At 33.4% G+C, this 18377-nt stretch overlaps 1 protein-coding gene across 1 annotated transcript in view; it reads left to right on the top strand.

The window, feature by feature from the left end:
* The first annotated feature begins 1931 nt into the window (after positions 1-1931).
* The window catches only part of poc5 (POC5 centriolar protein homolog (Chlamydomonas)), an 18913-nt gene continuing 2467 nt past the window's right edge, over positions 1932-18377 (top strand). The window contains exons 1-10 of the mRNA XM_056458368.1: positions 1932-2021; positions 3489-3572; positions 3689-3833; positions 8417-8497; positions 8604-8788; positions 8874-9050; positions 12489-12593; positions 13837-14016; positions 14573-14738; positions 16602-16747. Of these exons, the coding sequence (XP_056314343.1) occupies positions 3489-3572; positions 3689-3833; positions 8417-8497; positions 8604-8788; positions 8874-9050; positions 12489-12593; positions 13837-14016; positions 14573-14738; positions 16602-16747 (1269 nt within the window). The 5' untranslated portion in view covers positions 1932-2021. The remainder of the gene's footprint in view (positions 2022-3488; positions 3573-3688; positions 3834-8416; positions 8498-8603; positions 8789-8873; positions 9051-12488; positions 12594-13836; positions 14017-14572; positions 14739-16601; positions 16748-18377) is intronic.

The raw sequence follows: 18377 nt of genomic DNA, 5'->3' as shown, positions 1-18377 counted from the left end.
CTGAAACCTTGAAATTAATTTATTTCAATGTTATGTGTCCAATATCTATCTATCTATCTATCTATCTATCTATCTATCTATCTATCTATCTATCTATCTATCTATCTATCTATCTATCTATCTATCTATCTATCTATCTATCTATCTATCTATCTATCTATCTATCTATCTATCTATCTATCTATCCATCCATCCATCCATCCATCCATCCATCCATCCATCCATCCATCCATCCATCCATCCATCCATCCATCCATCCATCCATCCATCCATCCATCCATCCATCCATCCATCCATCCATCCATCTATCTATCTATCTATCTATCTATCTATCTATCTATCTATCTATCTATCTATCTATACATTTGTGACTGTGATAATGGAGACTTTTGCATAATAATTAGGTTTTCTATTTATTGATCTATTTATTTACAGTTTTTCTCAGTGGCTTTGGTGCATTTCTCACAACACTTAATGCATTACACAACACTTAATACATTTGCACAACAGTTAATGCATTTCTCAAAACAATTAGTACAAACTGCAAAACCTAGTTGATAACCTGCAAAAGCATGTCACTTGCTCAAAATGGATAGCTCATTCATCAAAAGCAAGTATTCATGTCAATGAAAATGTCAGTGTCCTCAAGATGAAAAGTCCTGCCACCATTGTTTATGAACAAGATAGTCAAATGGCTTTGTCGTGTTTTCATTATGACAGCTACTCTACGGTTTTTACAATGAAAAAAGTCAGATTTTGGTGACACCTCCTGAAAATGCTCAAGACAGCACTATGTACTATTTGCACAGCCATTTGAAAACTACAGTAAAGTTAGACATCACTGCATTTAGTCAGGACACTGAATATGTATGTTACAAATTTTTACTGCATATGCTCTTTGCAATTCTAAGTTATTCACAGCATTGTGCAGAAGAATACACCCTTATTTACAACAAACATAAACTTCCTTTGGGTAGAGCTGTGCACAACTTTAAACAATATTGCAGTACATATTGAAACTGAACCTACAACATAGGTCTGTAAATCATTCATGAGCTTGTTCAATTTAAAAGACATTTTCAGGAAAAAAAAAGATTAAAATCTTTTATAAAATTTGCTTGAAAGATTTTGACAACTAGTTCAACATTTTTATAATGACTCAAGTAATGAAATGAGGACTATTAGTTTTATATGGAATTCAGCATTCACAAGTTTAGTTAATTTTGACTGACATGACATAAGCAAATGATAATGTTATAAAACAGCAGAGAGTTGTATGAAATTTTCAATTTATGCATGTCCAAAAGCATTTGCAATTTGTTGGAAGGAATGAGAAACTGCTACTATGATGTGCACAAATGACTAATTGTTTTGAGAAATGCATGAACTGTTGTGCAAATGTAAATAGTGTTGTGAGAAATGCACAAAAGTGACTGAGAAAAACTGTAATATGTCTAAAGAGTTTTATTTACAAAAAAAAAAAAAAAAAAAAAAATGTAAATGAAACCTTGTAAAACACAAAGTTTATCAAATAAAATAATAATCAAAATAATAACCAAAAAAAAAATAAAATAAAACTAACAAATAAATAATAAAGTCCAAAAACATTTCTAGCTCAATAATAATGAAATAAGCATATTTGTGAGACAGTTAACAGACTCTGGCATCAAAATGCTTTTAGTTTCACTAAGGAAAAAATAAAATGTTTATTGGAACACAGTTTTAAAATACCGATTCAGATTTTCATAATTTTTATCTGACTGCATACAGCCGTTGTGACCATTGGGAACACATGTCAACAAATAGGCGCTTCGCTTCCGCGTCTCTGTTACCACGGAAACGTTCTACCCAATCACGATGAACAAAATAGACGTGAGATATTTTCAACCAATCAAATCGACTTTTACTGCAGCGGCTAGCATTTTAAAACTGTGCTTTTAACAGTAGTGTGTGTTCTTGCAGACTGGAACCATTCGCTGAGTTAATAGAAGAACAAATACATTTAAACCATCTCTGGAAAGGTAATAAACTTACACTTTTATCTCTGTTACCACGCAGCAGGTTTAGGCTAGGAGCGCCGTAAGGCTAACACAAACTGCCTGCTAAGACGCTTCAGCAGGAACTTGGGTTGCACTTTTGCCCTGGAGCTTGCTGTTTACATCGGCTATATGCGTGACCACTGGGTCGTTATTTGACTGTATAATATACCATTTGGCCGTTATAAGTAATGAACATTAGCAAAACAAAACATCAGTGAATCTTTGCCTTCCATAATGTTAGATGAGAAATCACTGCTGCTCAAATAAACTGTACTTAACTTTGTTAGAGTTCGCTAGATTTTATAGTTCTGAAAATTGATTATTAATAACATTAGTAACGTTACTCTGTGAGAGTAAATGTTATCTAATAAGTCTTGGTCAGTGTTTTAATTATGATTACACGGTTGAGTTAGACAGGTAAGACTGTTTTGAAGTGAAGTTAGACTGGAAGTAGCCATGAATTCCTCATTTTAAGGCAAGAAATTGCTGGGTAAAAAAAATAATGATAATAACTAACATAGTTTATTCCCATACTTCCCCAGGTGACTGTTTAGATAAACAATTAAAAAATATTTTATGTGTTTTCTTAAATGTTGTATTGAAATAATGAAGTAAAGTTGGTTTTTATGTCGCCACATTTGCCACGTAAGTATGACTTTAAATCAACATTAGCACTATTTGACTGTGAGCAATGATGTACTTTGATAGCCATTGGCTGCTAACTTGATTTCCCTATTTAGAATTCTCAAAGGAGCAATCCCATGCACATCTCAATCATGCCATGAAAAAAAAAGTTTTCACCAAAATAGCGAAACCCTTTCTAGATTTTTTGTGCCTGCTTGTATTTTACAGTACTGTAAAAAGACTCAAAAATGTTTCTGTCAGTGTTTTCAAACAATTATATTCGATTTGCCAAAGACAAAAATGGTCACATCCATAACGAAGTTTTTTTCCTCATAAATGAAAAAAATGTCAAATAAAATAAAATAAATAATTTTTGTTCTATATGGAGCCAGCTCTTATTCTTTTTATTATAATTATTTATTTTGGGTTGTGCAGTTTAATTCACAGAATGTTATATACTGTAAACTCACAGACCCTTTTGGTCACATCCATAACACATGTTTGTTTTCAAATTTCACAGAAGGGCTAATAATTTTGTCTTCAACTGGATGTAAGTGCTGCTGAAGGGGATATTTATGCTGAGGTGCAGGAGAGAAAAATCATTTTGAGAAAACAGTCTGAAATGTTATGCAATGTAATTCAAATCTATTGACACACACTGATTAAGTGCAATAAAATGAATGCTTTAATGTGTATTTTGCATGTTTTTTTTTTTCGATAGGAGTAAAAAGTGTGCCTGAAAAATGTTTTTTTCCTGCAGTATCTCACTTCAACTAGTCATTTAAAAGTTGTAACATGATTGGTTTCTTTGATTCTGTATTTTAGATGTCATCAGATGAAGGGGAGCGAAATAGTCCAGATTTACCTAGAGATTCAGACAAGGGCAGCTCAGTTTCCTCTGCGCTTCAGGTAAGTTATCATGCCCACCATCACAAAAATCACTAAGATAACTGACTGTGATTTTCTGTCATTTTGGCCAGTTTAAAGGACACCCTGGTAATGTTCCTTCTTTCTCAAATTTTCAGGATGAGTATGAAGAACTTCTTCGGTATGCTGTTGTGACTCCTAAAAATGACCCAAGTTTCCCATCACAGCAGTTGAACACAACTCAACTCACCAAGAATCCACAGGATACTCATAAAAGAGGCACAGCAGCTCAGCTTCTAGCAGGTACACGTACAATGTGCAGCACATACACTCACCGGCCACTTTATAAGGTACAGCTGTCTAACTGCTTGTTAACGAAAATTTTTATCAGCCAATTATATGACAGCAAATCAATACATGTAGACATGGTCAAGACGCAGTTCAAACCAAGCATCAGAATGGGGAAGAAAGGTGATTTAAGTGACTTTGAACGTGGCATGGTTGTTGGTGCTTGACGGGCTGGTCTGAGTATTTCAGAAACTGCTGATCCACTGGCATTTTCACGCAAAACCATCTCTAGAGTTTACAGAGAATGATCCAATAAAAAGAGAAATATCCAGTGAGCAGTAGTTTTATGGGCACAAATGCCTTGTTGATGCCAGAGGTTAGAGGGAGCGTGACCAATAAAGCGCGAATCATCTCAGACTGGTTTCTTGAACATGACAATGAGTTCACTGTACTCAAATGGCCTCCACAGTCACTAGAGCTCAATCCAATAGAGCACCTTTGGGATGTGGTGGAACGGGAGATTTGCATCATGGATGTGCAGCCGACAAATCTGCAGCGACTGTGTGAAGCTATCATGTCAATATGGAGCAAAATCTCTGAGGAATATTTCCTGTACCTTGTTGAATCTGTGCCACGAAGGATTGAGGCAGTTCTGAACTTTTGTTTCAAATTGCAGGTAAACCAACTTGGAACCACAGCACACATTCAAATGAGCCTTAAAATATAAAATAATCAGACAGCCTTAAACTAGAGGTGTGATAAACTTGACGCACAATTTGATTACAGTTTAGAGGGTAACGATTTAGTAATAAAATGATTCTCTATGCATCAAAAGGCACCTTTTTTATCCAATTATAATATATATAATTACAACCAACTACTAAATTAATAACTACAATGTAGTTTTTTTATACTTTTGTTTAATAAAAATAAAACGATGAAATAAAACAATATATGTAATAAAATGACATTTAAAAAATTAATTTAATATTCAGTAAGCTTTCTCTCACAGTCTCCTCTTCAGACTAAGAATAAAGATTTAAAGGGCACATAGTTTACCCCTTTTTTCATATTTAATATAAGTCTTTTGTGTCCCCAGAATGTGTCTGTAAAGTTTCAGCTCAAAGCACCCATCAGTTTATTTATTATAGCTGTTTGAAGTGTTTATATTATAGCTGGAAAAAAGGTTTTGCTGTTTTTTTGTAATGACCCTTTAAGGCTAGTCCTCCACGCCCACCGTTCCCACGTGCCTGTCAGCAATCGCTGGCCTCAGCTGCCTCAGGAAGCAGATCTGGCGTAACGTGTGTGACAAATACTACAGTAAGAAATTTAACAATCAGTATTTGATGCATTTTTTTGTAGATTTGCAACAATGAGTCACACACAATGTCATTACAAAGTTCACGCACACACACAGCAAGGACACAAACACATAGCGCAGACACATACACACACACACACACATGCACGCATATGTGTCATGATGCTGGTAATATCCACTGCTGTATGGATATCTCTTATATTAATGTACAAAATAAACCCGATTTAACTTCCACAAACCGCGATTGAAGCGTCTTCTTTTATAATTGTTCTGACACGCGGCTGTGCTGATTAAGTGAATCTGAAGTGAATCGCTTTAGTTTATTACACACATGCTCTGTTTTAAAACATTTTAAACATGTAAAACTCACTCTTGATCACGTTTGATGATGATTGATGATCTTAGCGAACTAAACACACCTTTTATTCCCGGCTGCTTTGCGCTCGTCCTCTCTTGATGATATGATTATACACGTGACTACCGGACATGTTAATGCGCACAGCTGTCAATCAATATTGGTGGACGGGGGGACTGCACTCCTACATAAAGTTGCGGTCGATCTGAAAACCGCTCCAATTGGTCCACCGTTTTTATGTTGTTAAATTTGAAAAAAAAGGACTGGGTGTGTTTATATCACCCCAATATGACAGTTTATACACTATACTTACACACATTTCTGTCCAAACAGCTTGAAAAGTAGATTTTTCACAATAGGTGCCCTTTAATATTATTTAATACAGAGTTTGGTTATTAGGTGTATATTTGACCCTCCCTGAATGGAGTATATACATACTTACTTTTAATTTCAGTCAGCCAGCCCCAGTGCTTTTGGATACAAAATCGCCGCATGTAAGGTCTGATTTCTTAAAAAAAAAAAAACAGCAATCTTCACTGCCTGGCTGATATATGTTATAAAGTGGGTATCAGACCAAACAAGAAGCACTGCATTATGACAGCACCTGCGTTCAAACATTTTTTCGTCTCTTTTTACGCTTTAACAACCAAATGAATGCTTAAGTCTATTTAACTGATTATATTTGAATTACGTTACAACATCCATGCTGTAAAAGGAACCGTATGAAATTGAAAATAGTCAAATTAAAGCTCTCATGGATGGAAGTTCATCATTGGCTGAAAAATATATAGCCCATTGTGTAAATTTTGTTACTGATTTTGTTTACATTATTATTTTATCGTTATTGTTATTATTTATTTTTGTTAATGAAATTTTTACATTGTGTTTTGTTACTTTCTATATTGTATAAAAAAGTGAAATGATTGTCAGTGAATCCTCTTTTAAGCTGAAATCTTGTATTTGTTATGCTGCTACACTAAATAAAAAAAAACAAGTTAATAATTCTTTATGTTATAAAAAAAATCTCTAGTATTTTGGTAGTCAGCATCCAACACAATTTCATTATTTGTATGAACATATTACAAAATGCAAATCTCAGCACATCAAAGAGGCTTGCACTTCTCTTAAAATAAACTAAAACCTGAAAGAACACTGGTTAATTAATGTTTATTGTACATTATATTACAGTCAATCACTAAAAAATGATGATAACTCATACCTGCATTGCAACCCATTTTCACTTTTTTTGTTGAAATAAAAGAAATAAAAAATGAAAAAACAATTAATCTTTAAAATGGGTCTTTAATGTTTGAAAAGATGTGGAGCCAATTTATTGTATAGATGTCATGAATAATTTGGGTGTTACATTGACTGATATTGCTGATGTAACAGGATGAAGTTTTTAATTAATTTATTTACCATTAATAGTTAGGGTTGTAACGGATTATGGTTGATCTGTAATTCGTATGGATCACAACTCACGGTTCAGAACTCACGTGGCTCGCGGATTAATACATTTTTTTTTACTGGTAGATTAATTCTAAATTTGTAACGATCACAGAGAGATCACCTCTTGCTTCATTCAAATCACATGTATGAAAGCATTCAGGGTTTCCTTTAAAATATAATGATGACGGAGGAAGTTGTTGTAGGTTATTCAAGATGTGATGGGTTTCATTAAAGGTGTTTTTTATGTTTAGCTTGCATCAATGCAGCTGCATGATTAATCATTAAAAGTTCGGGATCTCAACACCCACGCAACATAAATTATAAATGATGTTGATTTGCATATGTTTATTAATCCTTAGAATCGTTGCATTTAAATATTGTTTAAAATTCAGTCTTAAGTCTTTTGAGTTAGTTATGAAGTTACAGTCAAGTAACACAGAAGTACTGTGATGACAGTTTATAGTTTAGATAAAACCACTGATGTTTATGGTAAAGATTAAAATCATCATCATATGCATTTAACTTGACGCTCAAAAATAAAAGTTGTAGGCAGCAATTACATTATTTAACCAATGGGAGTCAACCAATTAGCAATCAAAAATATGCCACTGAATAATTCTTCAAAAATCACACATCTAGCAATGAAACATTAAGTTTTATGAGTGAATAACTGAATAATTTATTGAAAATAGGACAAAAAATTAATTTAGGTTGTACTTATTATAAAGTATATTATAAATTATATTTCTACATTTAGCATTATCAGCAACAGTTGTAGTAACAATGAATTTTTCACAGTACTGAAAATTTTACAATTTATTTTTATTCAGCTGATTATTTCTTCATTTTATTTTTAATAAAATTACAGATTTTAAGTCCTGTTTGTTTGTTAAAAACAAAAGTGTCTTGCTGTACTGTTTTTGTATAATAGAAAGCAAATTATATTTGTCTGATCTGAAAAAATGGTCCGATCGAAGACTAAAAATCCTAACGTGATCCGAACTGTGAGATTTGTGATCTATTACACCACTATTAATAGTGCTTTTATGTATTATGTTTTTTATGTTTATTATTCTATTGTATTTATTTATTTGTTCTTTGCTTCTTATGTTAGCGGTTAGCTCAATGCCTCGCAATAAAGTCCATTTAAGTGATTTGTCTACCAAGGGCGGGATAGGGTGGATGGGTGATTTAAAAAAAAAAAGAAAAATGTTCTTGTATATTCGATTGATCCTGTAAATTGCTGATCTGAAATTAATAAATGTTGTGAATAAAAATAAATAAAAGTTTAATAAAAAAATACTATATAAATAAACATTATATTTAACGATTATAATTTTACAAATTGGAAATAATACAGACACCAAAATATCTAATGAAAATAAATCAATTAAGTAACTCTATCTTTATTTTTTGAAGTCTGATTAACATTAATGGCACAAGTAGTAAGTGTTGTTTTCTTTCTCATTTCAGATAATGAAGGACAAATAAGCATCAGGGCTACACCAACTCCTCCATTAGGAGAATCCAGACCACCAAGTCGCATGTCTGAGGGTAACGACACAAAGCCATTTCAATTAAAAAGCTATTTAGATGGAGAGATCTCTGAGTTCTCTGTCTTTCAATGACCTTTCTGATTATAATATTGGTCCTACTTCAGAAGAGATCATGTCAGCCAGGTCTGTGTTGTCTGAGGAGAGATCAGCGAGGGTACAGACTGGCTCAGACAGGTCACAACAAAGCAGCCCTGATGCTCTGATCACCACCACCACTGAAATCTTCATCTCAGAGGACAATCTCAACAGGATGGAGAACATTCTGGACACCTGGAGCACAACTCTTAAGGTTTGTTGTATTGCACTTGCGGTTCTCTGCGAGTAGCATTCTTTATCTATGCACTATATTGAAAAAAATAATTGGTTCTGTGTAGAGTAATGTGATGATGGAGCTGAGGAAGTGGAAACTGGCCTTTGTGGAGCAGCACAGACTGGAGCTGAAGAAGGAGAGAGAGAAGCACGCAGCTCAGATGACTGCTGTGAACGCTGAGATGGACAGTCTCAAAGACCTGCTCAACACCTACCAGATCTCTAACCAGAGGAAAGATGAGGTGCGTGCACGTTTTCAGACTAAACGGACACGCAAGGGCAGTAGCTGTAATGTTAACAATACTGTATTAATGATTATTATAATTTAATGAGAATATGAAAGTGCATTGCTACGATAACGACACAGAGAAATAATCTTGCTAAAATCAGTTTCATCAGATAAATCCTAACCAATCAGAATACATTTTGCTTTAAAGTGTTAAATTATTTAAAGATTATTAAAAGTACAAAACTGTTGCACGTACTGTTTAGGGCTGTGCGAAAAATTAGAGGCAACGTTCATATGGATATTGTCTGTAAAGCTGGTTCTTTAATCAGTAGTAAATATTCAGTTCATCAGAATTTATTAAATGGAGTCATAGTTAACAAATGAGCTATGCAATATTGTGATTTTTGTGAAATTTCTCTGGGGCTATGGCTCTTTGTTGCTGCTACATGTGAAAGCATGTGGAAAATACCACATTTAATAACATTTATCTTTTTTGTCATTCCTTCAGTATGCATGAAATCAAAATTGACTGTTCATTTTGCTAGCGCACCTTGTTAGTTTTATGGTGAAAAATTAATCTGTTTGCTTTGGTAATCTTGAATTAAAATCTGACCATCTGCTTCTGCCCTAGAACAGCATTTCATCTTCTCTGATGATGTCGGTTTGACTGATTGGGTGAAATACGTGTAGCCATGCCCCTCCAACTGTTAATTCACAGAGTTCAGATGCAAAAACCAAATGCCATTTAAAATGTTATTCTAAAATAAGCATTTTTTTCAGACTTTTGTGTGTAGGTTCAGTAATTGCATTTTAAAGTTGAATAATTGGTTATTTTCTTTGCCTTTAATGTGAAATAACTGAACAAAAACATAGGAGGTTGTGTAAATTGCTCATTCTAGAAGAAAATTTCATATGGCACTTAAAGGTTTTTGCATCTTAACTCTTCATTTGCTTTGAGTGTAAGATGAGAGGAGTAGCTCAGAAATAAACCCTACAACCTACTCAAAATTCCATTTTAATTGATAAAGGTCACTATACTGGAAAAAGTCTACAGCAATTATGATCCAAACAGACTTAAAGCTTTTACTCCAAACTCACTTCATAATTTCAGTCAAATGTCACCGAACTGAGCAAATGACACTTAATAGCAATTGTCATAAGCATGCATAAAATCTCATTCTCATTCATGACTTTTGTCATGTCATGATTAGAAAGGCAGGGTTTCAGCGAGGTCTTAAAAAGTCTCAAATTTAAAAGTCGAATAGCCAATCAGCTTTCTGTTATTGACTCAGTGCGCACGACGAATGTGACATCATTGCTGTGTTTGCAGAGGTTTGCTGTGGGTATGCGCCACATGATTTCGGCTGGCGGAGTATGGCGTAATTTCACTGACAATTGTCGTAAGCGCAGTATTACAATTAGGGAGCGCATTCATATAATACAAACGAACGCTTTGCTCACACGCCGGTTTCCTCTGTTCGTGGACAAAACTGCTCGCGAGCTCTCAAAACACTGGCTGCTCACGTGCGAATTATCTGCTCTCATTCCGTCGGACGATGTGGACTCACAATTTTTGTGTCTTGTGTTTCCTCCTCCTTTCATGCTTTTGCTCTCCAGTGATGCTTCAGCATACTGTAGTATTAAGAATAATAAACTGATAAAATGAAATGCAGTGTTGCACAAATTTGCCCGCAAGCAGCATATTATATTTGAGAGCTCACCCGCAGTTTTGTCCACAAACAGGAAAAAGAGATTCGCTCGTATTACATGAATGCACTCTTGACTTGTATAACAGCGCTCATGACATTTGTCAGTGAAATAACGCCATAGCGGAGCTCACAGAATTTTTTGAGACTCAGGTGAAGTTCGCGCGGCGCCGCACTTGATTTGAGTTTAATATGAAACACTTTAAAGAGATTTTGTCTGAAACAGGTACGTCTATACAGACATCTTTATGATTGGTCCATGCGTGATCATAGGGAGAACCAGATGAACAGTAATTCTTGTCTAGAAATTGCAACAGCAGTGGGAAAGGAGGAAAGTTTTTGTAAAAGTTTGAAAAAATCTGAGGGATAAGTTTGTTAACCAAAGAAAAAAGCCCCCCCAAAAAATTGTCAATGATATTAATGATATGACCTTGTTCCGGAAACTTTCTACTTTTTTTTATTTGTCTTTTTCTCTTGACCCTGTCATTTAAAAAAATATCTCAATGGCAAATGCGTCAAGTATAAAAGCCTTGTCCGTTTCGTGAGGTGCGCGATGTGGCGCCAGACAAAAGTATAAATCAGCATTAAGATGTTTGTTTGTTTGTTTTTTCTCTAGTTAAGCTGTCTTTAAACTGTTCAATTTGAATACATTTATTTTACCACTAATTTTGTGATTTTGCATTTTCTCTTTCTGTGTATGCGTGTTTTTGATATTGTAGTATAGGTCTTAAATGTAATATTTAATGGTCTTAAACTTGACATTATGATATCTGCAGAAACCCTGGAAAGGTTTCATGACATTCTTATGAACACCTCTTCAAGTAATGTGTTACCAGCCACTTAATATAAAGCAGAATCACTTTATCATGTCTTACAAAAATACAGGCTTATTTTTAGAATCATTCTGATTCATTCTACTAGACTTCATCACATTCAATAAAACTTTTTTTTCAATTGTTTTTTAATGTTTTTGCTTTTGAGTGACATACTCATAAATTGTAAAAAAAATCACCCATTTTAGTTGTCGATTAATTAATATTGCACATCTAGATATATGCAAAATGTACAATTGAAGTCATAAATATAAGCCCCCTGTATATTTTTTTCCCAATTTCTGATTTAAGGAAAGAAGATTTTTTTCAACACATTTCTAAACTCAATAGCTTTAATAACTCATTTCTAATCATTAATTTTTTTTAATCTTTGCCATGATGACAGTCAGCATATTTGACTAGATATTTTTCAAGATTCTAGTATTCAGCTTAGTGACACAAGTTAACTAGCCAAGTTAGGGTAATTAGGCAAATAATTGTATAGCAGTGGTTAGTTTTATAGACAGTCGAAAAAAATAAAGCTTAAGAGGGCTAACAATGTTGACCTTAAAAGTTTATTTTAAATTTAGTATTTAAAATACTTATTTTATTCTAGCCGAAGTAAAACAAAAAAGACTTTCTCCAGAAGAAAAAGTAATATAGGAAATACTGTGAAAATTCCTTGCTCTGTTAAACATCATTTAGCAAATATCTTTAAAAAAATTAAATCACAGGATAAATATTCAAATATTATTAAAATATGAAAGAATCGAATTATATAAAAATCAAATAACTTTGACTTCAACCGTATATTCAGCACACAACATGTAAAGCAAAAATAAAGAAACGTGGCTCTGCTTCATAGTTTTGAACAGGCTGTAAGTGTCTGTTTTCACTCTCTGTGGTCTCCTCTTTGACCCGTGGCGTCTGCAGGTGATCGTGAATCTGAGCAGGGCGGTTGACAGGCAGAGGCAGAAGCTGGAGCTGATGAGGAGCTTCACCCAGTGGAGGATGCGCCAGTCTGCTGCCAGAGAGGAGGTGAGACGGGGCAGCTCTGACTGACAGCTCACACACACGCACAGGGCAGATGCTTTCACACACTGCTGTTTACTCATGTCAGATTGATAGTTCAGACAGGCCTCTGTTTAGTATTCATTTTCTCTTCTTGAAGAAATTAAAGGTGACTGTCTGCATTTAAAGATTTCAGATTCATTTAAATTATAGTTTAACTATATTTACATTATTGCTTTCTACCCGAAGGTAAACGATAATACATATATATAAATTTTTGATCGTTTGTAGACACAATTTTTGAATAAGAAAATAAGATGTTTCAGGATATTTTATGAGCAACGATTGTGTTATGAAAATCCTGTGATTTGTTTACACTTCACTTTTCACAAACCTGATTGAGTTTATTTCTTCAGTTCACCATCAAGTGGTTCCAAACTAGGGTTGGGCGATGTTGACCTATTTGGCGTCCGTCACGTTTTAGGGTCCCGTTGACCCGTTCCATTCTTTTTGCAAATGTTGTGAGAAAATGCAGTGCATTTTCGTTAATTGTTTGCGTTGTGTGATAAATGCAGCATGTTTTTTGATGTGTATGTGTTGTGAGGATTTGCAGCATGTGTGCTATCAAACGGATTAAGGTCTGTCAAGCTCTCTCTGCCACTGTACAAAAGAAGATATTTTGAAAAATGTCATGGAAAACTGACTTCCATATTGACTTTCATAGTCTTTATTTTTCCAACTATGGAAGTTACAGTTGAAGTCAGAATTATTAGCCCCTTTGTTTTTTTTGTGTGTTTTTTTTCCCTTTTTAAAATATTTCCTAAATTATGTTTGACAGAGCAAGAAAATGTTCACAGTATATCTGATAATTTTTTTTTAAATAAAAGCAGTTTTTAATTTTCTGATTTCAACTGTATACTGACAGAATACGGACTATATATATATATAGTATATATATATATATATATGACAGAAATGATAAAATTACAGAAAAGTAAAAAAAAGAAACTTTTATTTGGCAAGGATGCATTAAACTTATCAAAAAACAACCATATCCAAATGTGTAATGTTTTAAATAAATACTGCTGTTTAGCAAAGAGTCCTGAAGAAATGATCACAATTGTTTACAGAAATATTAAGCAGCACAACTGTATTTTTATTTTGCCTAGGAAAAAAAATCATATAATTCTAAAATAAAATAAAAACAAATAACATGAATAAATAAAAAGCCTTTTAAAACAGTGTCTTAATAGACGTGTTTGTGTTGTAGACTCAGGGGAGCAGACTGGCCGAGCAGCACTATCATATGCAGCTCAAGAGGAAGGTGTGGTCAGGCTGGCACTCGCTCATTCAGAACAGGTGGCGAGAGCGTGTGGAGAGAGCATGTTGTGCCAGAGCAGAGGACGTCTGCATGCAGCTCTCTACAGACTACGAGGCCAAGATGGCACAGGTAATTGCCGTGCCATCCAAATTCACTGAACGTGCATTATTTTTACTCCATGTTTAAAGGTCTCGTGACGCGCTTTGAAATGTTCATTTTTTTATTCTCTGTTTGACATAATCTCAACTGAAAAATGAAGAGAGGGCTCCTCCCCTTTAAAAAAATGGCCAATAGCAATTAGTTTTTCTCACAGCTCTGCCAGTGGAGTGGTTGAGATCAAGTGCATCAAATGAGAAATGTCTTGAAGGGGGTGGGGCATGTCAGATACTAGAGAGCATTTGATTGGTCAAGATTTGATGAGAAACTAAAGTATGAGGTAACGTGAAAAAAAAATCGTTGATCCATTTAGGCGTAAGTGACAAACTGCAAGCTTTGGATGTTTAGATCAGTTTTATATTTTATAAACGCAAATGTTGTCACTGTTTTGGAGCACACTAGCTAATAGATATCCTTAAAACTAACAAACTAAATCTACAATCTAAAAAACTTTATTTTGATTTCACAGTCCTTTAATACGTTACTGGATGTGGGCTTAATGAGAACATTTTGTGTTTTTGTTTGTCAGCATGTAGAGGAGCTCCAGAAAGCTCAAGCTGAGATCCACAGGCTGCACATGGAGCGCGAGCGTTATGAGGACTCTATGAAGAAAGCTTTCATGCGTGGTGTTTGTGCGCTCAACATCGAGGCCCTTAGCATGTTTAATACTGGAGAAGCAACTAGATTGGACCGGGGTAAGATAATGGAGAGACTCAGCTCCGTTAAAGTGTTAATAATTACATTTATGAGGACACCGTGTACCAGTATGACATGACTGTTTGCTTGATCATTGAAATGTAGGTTGTGATAAACACTCAGATTCTTCTCATGGACTTTTACTAAAAGGAGAAGTATCCCCAAAATGTCACTATTGCAACCGAAACCAAAGTGTTAAACATACTTTTGGAATGCCCTATTGTTAATGTTATTAGACAAGATTTTTTTTTATCTGGAGAGACTTTGAAGGAAATGTTTTTATATGTAAATCCTTCAAGAATGGTAAACATTTATTTATTTATTTTTTAGCAAAAATACAAATAATAAAAACTTTAAATTTAAATTTTAGATTAAAATTGTATGTAATATTTATTGCTGTTGATGTATTTCTATTGATATAATTTATTATTATTATTTTTATTGAAAAGTATATTTATAAAACGATGAAAATGTATTTATGTCTATATCTTATATGTTACAGCCTTTTATATGTTACAGCCTTATTCCAAAATGGATTAAATTAATTTATTTTCTCAAAATTCTACACACAATACCCCATAATGACAATGTGGGAAAAAAAAGAGTTTTTGCAATTGTTGCAAATTTATTAAAAATAAAAAAACTGAAAAATCACATGTACAGAAGTATTGACAGCCTTTGCCGTAAAGCTCTAAATACATTCTGTTTCCACTGATCATTCTTGAGATATGTCAGCAGCTTAATTGGAGTTTACCTGTGGTAAATTCAATTGATTGGACATGATTATATATATATATATATATATATATATATATATATATATATATATATATATATATATATATATATATATATATATATATATATAATCATTATATATATATATATATATATATATATATATATATATATATATATATATATATATATATATATATATATATATAATCATATTAGGGTAATTAGGCAAGTTATTGTATAATGATGGTTTGTTCGGTAGACTATGTAAAAAAATATATAGCTTAAAGGGGCTAATAATTTTGACCTTAAAATGCTTTTCAAAAAATTTAAAATTGCTTTTATTCTAGCCGAAATAAAACAAATAAGACTTTCTCCAGAAGAAAAAATATTATCAGACATACTGTGAAAATTTCCTTGCTCTGTTAAACATAATTTGGGAAATATTTAAAAAAGAAAAATATATATTTTTTACATTTATTTCAAAATACACAAAAAGAGCGGCCAATTAAAAAGAATGCATATAAACAAATGTATGCTTTGGAAATACTGATTTAGCCATTTTTATATTATATTACTTTTTTATTTATATATATATATATATATATATATATATATATATATATATATATATATATATATAATATAACTTTTTTCAAAATATAATAGTATATTTTTATCTCAATTAAAAATAGATCAGAATTATTTTCCAACAAAATGCATTGATTAGTAACAATGAAAGTAATCTGAAATTAAACATTAAAAGCAAAACACATATCTAGAATTGAATTTGTCATTTAGCCTGCATTTTAACAGTTTATTTGAATATGGCAACACACAGCGTTTTAATGAACAAATATCTGACAGCGACTCCTTCCCTTCCCATCTGCCAATCACTGTGTGCATATCTGGTGATCATGCTGACATCATCGGCAACGAGGTCAACCCCGCCCTTACATTTATCTTAAAACTTCTCTATAATCATGAACAGCTTGTACGAGATTTAGGAGGACTCTTTGTGGTAAGGCACAATGTTTGTGAATATGAGTGCATATTTATTGAAGAAAAATCTCCAAAACTCAAACCTAACTCATTATCATCAATCTTTTTGTGTTTATGTGTAGATGGTCACTCTCAAAGGGACGAGCCAAGCACCAGTTCAACAACAAATCCTCCTCCACGAAATGCCTCATCTACTCGACTCAGTCCAATTGTCATGGAGAGTCCAATACTGGGCCCCTCCCACAGCAATACGGAGGATGTAGAGCCGGTGAGAATGGCAAGAAACACTAACTAAAACAGGGGTCTCAAACTCAAATTGCCAGGGGGTCATATCAGTGACTGACAATTCATAGGAGGGCCGTTTTACATTCAAGCGCAAGAAAAACATGGAAGCTTGATGTAACTGATGCACTCAGACAATTATCCCCAGAGTATATGCAGACAAAGCTCCTTCTTTTAGTTTCTTGTTGTACGTATTAAAGGGGTAGTTTAAATTGCCATGAAAATATTATGATTTAATAATAGGCATAATAATAATAATAATAATAATGATTATGTCCCAATCAATTGTTGCTTAACCAAAAGTTTAACAGATAGCATATTACAGCAGAAGCAGGTTGGGTAACTTTAGTAACTTTACTGGCAATTGTTCTTCTCAATATCTTTTTTTGTAAAACTACAACAACGAGAGGGAAAGTATGTATATATTCACATTTACTTTAACATGTTCAATTCAGCCAGCAGTAAAACTTTACTAATATACATTTTTTTATACAAATCTTAATATGCGTATGAGGAAAATCTATTAAAATGACCATTTGAATCGATTATTAGCAAAATTATATTAATTCCACCAGCATAACATGTAAGCCATGAAAAAGTGTTTGTACAATAAAATTCAAGTGGTATGAAATTGATTATAATCAAACAACCCTTGAATATTTACAATAGAGCTTTAGTTAAAATAGAGCACTTACGGACATAAATTTCAACGTTTAAACCAGCCCAGAAATAATCTGCATGTGCGTTACTCTCGACCGCACACTGAGAGAAACCGAAAGTAACCCGAATATATAGTACAATACTTTAAATGTCCAGTAGGTGGCAGGTCAAACCCACAAGTGGCTATATGTGACTGAACAACAATGATAGTGATTCAAAAATATGTTTTGGTGGGCCCCCATTACCATTATATTCATACTGATAAACTACAAAACTGTGTGAAATGAACCCTAGTGCATGTGTGGGTAAAAGTGTGATAAAATCTAAAAAAGTGTGATAAAATGTTGGGATCAGGTAATGCCAAATAGGACAAATCAGAATCACACAGAAGTTCTTACTCTCAAATGAAAATCTTTAATAATGTTTATCCTGCAAGAGACCAGTTTCTTTTTACAAAATATTTTTTTCTTATTAAATTGTGCTGGTTTATGTTAACTGAGGGTATTTTCACACTTGAACTACTTAGTTCTGGGTCATTATATACCTAGGTAAAATGAATCCTTGGTTATTTTGCTTCATGCTTCATATTGTACCCAGTATTGATGGGTATAGGATGGCATTTCACATTGTACATTCCTAAATCCTGGCTTAATGGCTTTATTTGAATATCTGTTGTGATGTTAATTGGACAAATGAAGATGATCTGTTTACAAAAAGGGTCATATTTGGTATACATGTTGCCAACTGAAATTAAGTTTTTCTTAAATGGACCTTTTACACTATGAAGGACGGAATGAAATGGTCTTCCTTTCCTATTTTCCCATCTAATGGTCTCTCCCAGTAACCCAGGGTTAAGTTAAATGAACTTAATGTTAAAAGTCCTAAGGAAAATTACATTTCTCTGCAACCACATTCAAACACCCTGAATGAATGTACTTTACAAATTTAGACGACTT

The sequence above is a fragment of the Danio aesculapii genome, chromosome 5 (assembly GCF_903798145.1).
Source record: "Danio aesculapii chromosome 5, fDanAes4.1, whole genome shotgun sequence".
NCBI classification, from domain to species: Eukaryota; Metazoa; Chordata; class Actinopteri; order Cypriniformes; family Danionidae; genus Danio; species Danio aesculapii.
This window is presented reverse-complemented; position numbering and strand designations above follow the sequence as displayed.